Here is a 6,235-nt window from a genome sequence, read left to right as displayed (position 1 = left end):
TAGTCCGGGTTGGGTTGACCTCACGAATGCCACTCCGGCCCCGCATCCTCGGGGTCGCCCCAGTCTGGCTCCGTGCGGGGCCGGCCGGGGGGACGGCACCTCCCTCAACGCCCCGCGGACCGGCGCGGGGAGCGCCCGGAAACTACAACTCCCAGGGTTCTGCGCGCCCCGGGGGCGGGGCTTCCTGGCGGCGACGCCCGCGGAGAGGCGATGGCCGAGGCGCCGGGCTCGGGGCGCCGCGCGCTGTGCAGGGCGGTGGGCTCGCCGCCGTGGAAGGAGGTTTTCCGGCAGGTGGGCGTGGGGTTTGGGAAGCCTCGGCGGGGCCGCCGCCGTCCCGCGCGCCGGGCGAGGCAGCTGGGGGAGCGCCGGGCGGCGGCGGCCCCGCAGCGGGACCGGACCGGACCGGACCGGGCCGGGCCGGACCCGGTCGCTGCCGCGGTTTCTGGGCCCTGCGTGCGGGGTCGTGGGAGCCCGCCCAGGCCCAGCACGCCGCGGGTGCACCTGCGCGCCCCCCGCCCCCACCTGCTGGTGTCGGCGCGGGGGTCGGGGGCGCTCGGCTCGCTCCCCTCCTGCGAGCGGGGGTTCTGCGCCAGACGCGAGATTTTGTCAGGTTCGGACCGAGCCCCAGCGGCCGCGCGCGCCTGCGTCGCTTCTGGCCTGTTGTGGCATCGGCGTGGTCCCCGTGAGACCTTCCCAGGAACCTCCGAGGGGGCGGGCGTGTGTACCCCCCGTGCGAGAAGAGTCCGGTGCTGGGAAGGACTGCTCACCGCAGGGGCTTCCCAACCTGGGCTGTGGCCACTCCGGCCAGACAGGTCTTCGGTGTTGGGGCGCTGTTCCCTGCATCGTAGGAGGTTGAGCAGCATCCCGGGCCCCTACCCACTGGGTGCCAGGAGCCCTAAAACTAAAGTGACAGCGGGAGGGTCTCCAGGCATGGCCCCATGCCCCATGAGGGGTGAAATCGCCGCAGGCTGAGAAGCCTTGTTCGGGACGGCGGCTCCGGGAGCCACATCCAAAGCAGCAGGAACGTGGGTGTAACCTGAACGTCCTGTCATAGCTCAGCACATGCTGAGCTGTTATTACCCAACCTTGAAGGACGCTGCCCTTGATCAAGCTGGCTATAAAAAGGGTGATCTGGGGGCGCCTGGGTGGCTCAGTCAGTTGGGCGACCGACTCTTCCTGGTTTCGGCTCAGGTCATGATCTCAGGATGGTGAAATCGAGCCCTCCCATGGTGCTCATGCTCAGCTCTGAATCTGCTTGAGATTCTTTCCCTGTCCTTCCCCCTCTCCCTCTGCTCCTCCCCCAGCTCACGCTCTTTCTGTCTCTCTCTCTCTCTTTCTAAAATAAATAAGTAAAATAAAATCTGAATGTGGTGATCAGAACACATAAACAAAGCATGATGATTTCACCTGTCTGTGAATGAGGACTGGACAGAAATGTGCAAAAATAATAATAATTAGGGTTGTAGTTGAAATTTTGTGTCTATAAATTTCTGTTAATGATTTAATATCTAGTCTAAGAAAAAAAAAACTTTTTTTAGAGAAAGAGCATGAGTCTGGGGGGAGGCAAGGGCAGAGGGAGAGGGAGAAGCAGGCTTCCTGCTGAGCAGGGAGCCCAGCCTGGGACTTGATCCCAGGACCCTGAGATCATGACCTGAGCTGAAGGCCGACACTTCACCAACTGAGCCACCCGGGTGCCCCTAAGAATCTTTTTTGTTTGTTTGTTTGTTTGTTTACCGGACTCACTCCCTGTCTTTCTCCTTCCAAGGCATGCCTGGAGAGAATGAGAAACAGCCGGGACAGGCTCCTGAACAGATACCGCCGGGCTGGAGGCAATATGCCAAGGAGATCTCAGAACACCCTTCTGGTGCAGGAGGTGATGGAAGAAGAGTGGAGTGCTTTGCAGGGTGTGGACAGCTGTCCAGAGGTCTTGACCCAGGTCAGGCTGGGATATGTGTCTCCGGGGAGGGTACTACAGCAGCAAGAGTGCCCTGGGTCCCCAAGTCCTCTGAACCCCTCCACCTTCCACCCTCCAGCCCCCAGTCAGGATTCCAACTGCCTTGAACCCAGGCTCTTCCATCTTTAAGGTTAGACTCTTCTAGATTCATGGTTCATAAATACCAGATTCTACCAATCTGTTGCATCATCGCATCTGTGAAACTAAAAAGAAAGATGTTTCACCCCTGGGCTCCCCTGCTGGAAATTTTGATTCAGCAGACATGGGCTAGCAATCTCTCTTAAAGTGGAGCTCTCTGATTCTCATCTCGGCCAGAGTCAGGGGCTGGGTGTGGACCGGAAACCATTTACCCTGGACGAGGAAGAGCCCTGGCTTGGATGTCAGTGGTTCTGGAATTCTGACCCTGGTTTTGCTTTGGACCCTTACTTGTCCTGTGCCTCCAAGCTTCGCTTTCACGTTTAAATGAGTGTGGTCAGCACCGTGAGGACGATATAAGAGAACCTTGGCAAACTGCTCTGAAAACATCAGGGCTGTGTAGTCATGATGCGTTATCGGGTGCCTCCCGTGTGTCCCAAGCACGGGCCAGACGTCTGGGTTACAGAGTCCTATTTAGTGCTCACAAAGGCCCATTCAGGTCTATTCCCACTTGACAGAGGCCCGAAGTGAGGTTTACAGGGTTAGGAACTCCCCCCAGCAGCTCCGGAGCTTTGGCAGAACAAGAACTTAGCTGGTGCCCTCTACCCTCTCCCCCCAAATTTGGGGCCCTTGTTTTGTTACTGGGTGGTTTAATCATTTGTTGATGACTTCTCAGGGGGATCCCATTAGCACATCGTCAGCATATCCTACAGAAGGATTGAACAGATCTCAGTTAAAGCGGAGTTCTTCAGGCCAGCCTCCCAAGCCTGAGTCACTGGGGGACTTGCTGGCTGATTAGAACTCCACTTTCTCTTGCAGTTGGAGGAGCTGTTGGACGTGACTGTGCTCGAGGAAAACCAGCAGGAGATGGCTGACCAAGGTGACCCCTGGGAGGGTCCTTCCACCTGCACCTAGCTACTGGAGCGCTTTCCAAAGCAGAATTCCTTCTTAACTGCCCCCCCTCTATGCCCCACTCCGGGCGGGTGTCCGAAGTCCCTGCTTTTACTCTGGAGTCTTGGCTCTTCCCGAGAGTCTGTTGTGACTGGGCCTGGTGCTCGGACTCCGCGTTCCGTGCGATCGCTTTCTCCTGGGGACTAAGCTGACCAGCTAGCATGAGCGAGAAGAGGGGTGCAGGCGGCTCAGCGAGCGGTGGGGCCGAGAAGCCGCCTCCGTGTGGCGAGTCCGGGTCCCGTGTTTATTCTGCTCTCCGGTTCCCCTCCATTAATAGCTGAATAGCAGTCCCGTACAGGACGCAGTCGAGATCAGAGCGCTTGCGTCCCTGCTTTGAGTGCCTTCCCTCACAGCCGGTCCCTGCTGCCTCCGGGCGCTCGTGCTGCCCACCCCCTGGGGCATCGCTAGTGTCGCTGAGCCTTGTCAGTCCCTGGCTTCTTTGTTATTTCCTGTAAGAGACAGCGTAGACCTGCCCTCTAAGTCTGTAGGCTTACGTAGCGTGGGGACGAGAGCCAGCGCCTCGCCAGTAAGCGGCGGCTGCCCCAGGAGGGTGTGGGAGGGCAGACCGTCGGCCCGACTGCGAAGACGCACTTCTCAGCCGGGTCGTAAGCGTTAAGGCTTTGTGGTCCGTACGGTCTCTGGGGCAGCAATTTGGTCCTGCTCCGGTGTAAAACGGCCGCAGGGCTCATGGGCATGGCCGTGTTCCCATAGGACTTGACTTAGAAGATCGCCAGTGGGCTGGTCGGGCTGTGGTTGGCCGGCCCTGGCGTGTAGACTGGGAGCTCACGCTTCTGTGCGTTTGTCCCTCCTTCCTGCCACCTCCTCGGCGTGGTTGCGTGCTCGCTGCGTGAAGGAACACAGATTGTGAACAGCACAGACTGAGCACACGGACGTCGGGGAACAGATCGCTTTCAACTCAGCACCTAGTGCCCAGTCAGGGTCTTCTCTCTGCTCTGCTCCCGTCGCCTGGGGGGCGGGCGGGGGTGAACGCTGTGTCCTCGGCCCTTAGCCCCGTTGCTGCTCGCGCAGGACAGGCAGGAGCCTGGCAGAGCAGATGGGTAGCGGGATTCTGCCTGGATTCTTCTCTGGTGTGGGTGCGGCTTCCTGTGCAGGCCAGGGTGCAGGCCAGGGGCCGGGCCAGGGAGGGAGGCGGGGAGCTCGCTGGAGCTGCCCTTTGCCCCGCAGAGTGGTGCATCCTCAGGGAGTACGAGAAGAGCCTGCAGTTCGATGAGAAGTGTCTCAGCGTCATGCTGGCCGAGTGGGAGGCAAACGCCCTCATCTGTCCCGTGTGCACAAAGTAAGAGATGCCAAACCCCTGCGGCGTGACGGGTGGGTGGCGTGTCCCCTGGAAGCTGGTTGTCCGGAAAGGTCTGGGGGTGCCGGGGGGCCCGCTGTGATCCCGGCTCTGCTTCCAGGTCCAACGTGAGCGTGTCAGGCGGCGTGGTCGCATGTCCGTGTGGCCTGTACCTCCCCTCGCACGTGAGTGTCCCCCGTCCCACGGGCGTCTGCTTGCTGGAGGCCCCTTGGCTGGCGCTGCCGGAGCCGGTGGTGCACGTTTGCTCCCGGCGGCCCGGCCGCCTCGCCCCGGTGGCCGCAAAGCAGCGCACGCGCGCTCGAGACCTTTACAGCGGAACACCGGTCCCTGGTCTTCCGCAGAGTTCCCACGTGGGAAGACACAACGAGTGGCCCTAAGTGGCGGGCCGGGGCCTGAACGTTGGCGGCGGCGAAGGGTGGCGCCGAGCGAGCGTTTCACAGTCGCTCCCGGCAGCCGGTGCTCCAGGCCCCGGGCCGGGCGGGGCCGTGCGGCCAGAGCGCGAGCGACTGTGCGCTCCGGGTTCGCGGCTGGGAGGGTGCGCGGAGCCCGTGGCGGACTCAGGCTTTGCCCGCTCCGTGTAGCTTGACGGCGTTTTTTTTTTTTCTTTAAACAATTCCCCTGCTTGAGTATTTCCTGAACGTTGCATTCCTTATCGTTGAAAAAAAGGAAGAGAAAGCCTTGTTTTCGTTCTCCGCCGGGTTACCGACGGGTATGACGGCGCGGTTCGGGTGGCGCAGGTGGCCCCGTGCCCTCCTGGTGCGGCTCACGCGGGAGCGGGGGCCGCCGAGGTCAAGGGCTTAGCGCGGTCGGGAGCCCCGCCGTCCCAGCGAGCCGGCCTCGGGGAATCGGGATCTTCAAGCTGTTGACTCGGAGGTGACCGGGGTCAGGTTGTAGCTTAACTTCTTTATCTGCTAGTCTCCAGAGTTGACGGAGCAAAAGCTCCGAGCCTGTTTAGAGCACAGCGTGAGTGAGCACAGCGCGCGCTGCCCGCACACGCCTGCGTTCTCCGTGGCGGCGGGGCCGGGGGAAGCGCCCCATCTTCTGATGAGCTGCGCGGTAAGCCTCCCGCGGGACCCAGTGGCCGAGCCGCCAGCGGCGGGTGGCGGTCCCGCCCAGCGGAAATCATACAGATGGGTGGATGTTTACAGATGCTTAGTCTGCATAGGAGAGTGGGGGTAATGTGTTACTTACGCTAGGAGGTCCGCGGTCACCGAGGGCCTCCTGTTTCAGGGAGGACTCCGGGATGGCCGGGGCGCAGCCTGGACGGGGAGGGCCGGGTGCACCTTACCGAGGGTAACGCACAGCCATGAGGACCTGTGCGAGCGCTCTGGGTGGTCATGGGATGACGGAGTGCGCCAGACCGCCAGGGGCGTCCCCCGTGCCAGCGGTCAGGGGCTCCTCAGCGTGGTGGTGGGGCTGAGCGAGACGCCCACAGGCGGGAGGGGAGACCCAGGAATGCATGCTGGCCCGAGGGCACCGCGAGCTCGGGTTCTGCTGGCAGTGGGCCTGCCCGTCAGTCGTAGGTTCACAGCTGCCGGCCACCTGTGTGCTGAGGGGAGGGTGTTTGGAGCCTGTGCCTGGGACCTGACCTGAGCCCCAGGTGCACACGCTGCGGGTCCCGAGGGCAGACGCCCCACCGGAGCCGCCTCGTGTCCCTGCTGAGGAGACCTGAATTGTGGACAGAGGTGGTGTTGGTGACTGGGACTCTCTGTTTAAATCCAGGCTTGTGATACGTGGGCTGTGATCCTCTAGAGCAGCCTCCACGCGTTCTCCTGGGGACACGACTCGCTCCGCCTGAGACAGGCCCTTGTAAATGCCAGCCTTTAATTTATGACTTATTTTGTATTAAAATTTTCAACCTGTCTGCTCTTGGTGTGTCG

The 6,235-nt window shown here is 61.4% G+C and overlaps 1 protein-coding gene across 2 annotated transcripts; it reads left to right on the top strand.

Annotated features, from left to right (window-relative positions):
* The first annotated feature begins 9 nt into the window (after positions 1 to 9).
* Positions 10 to 6,218, top strand: RPAIN (RPA interacting protein). 2 transcript variants are annotated; one of them, XM_045870873.3, is made up of 7 exons: positions 18 to 291; positions 1,766 to 1,936; positions 2,909 to 2,969; positions 4,226 to 4,337; positions 4,456 to 4,519; positions 5,271 to 5,411; positions 6,078 to 6,218. In XM_045870873.3, the coding sequence occupies exons 1-7, from the start codon at positions 211 to 213 to the stop codon at positions 6,105 to 6,107; spliced, it is 660 nt and encodes a 219-aa protein (XP_045726829.1). In that variant the 5' UTR covers positions 18 to 210; the 3' UTR covers positions 6,108 to 6,218. The 2 variants fall into 2 exon arrangements, with proteins under 2 accessions (XP_064438714.1, XP_045726829.1); XM_064582644.1 differs by lacking the exon at positions 5,271 to 5,411 and having other exon boundaries at positions 10 to 291.
* The last annotated feature ends 17 nt before the right edge of the window (positions 6,219 to 6,235 follow it).

Source organism: Mirounga angustirostris, unplaced genomic scaffold (assembly GCF_029215605.1).
Source record: "Mirounga angustirostris isolate CCGP_5_RB_7025 unplaced genomic scaffold, mMirAng1.0.hap1 SCAF_17, whole genome shotgun sequence".
NCBI classification, from domain to species: domain Eukaryota; kingdom Metazoa; phylum Chordata; class Mammalia; order Carnivora; family Phocidae; genus Mirounga; species Mirounga angustirostris.
This window is presented reverse-complemented; position numbering and strand designations above follow the sequence as displayed.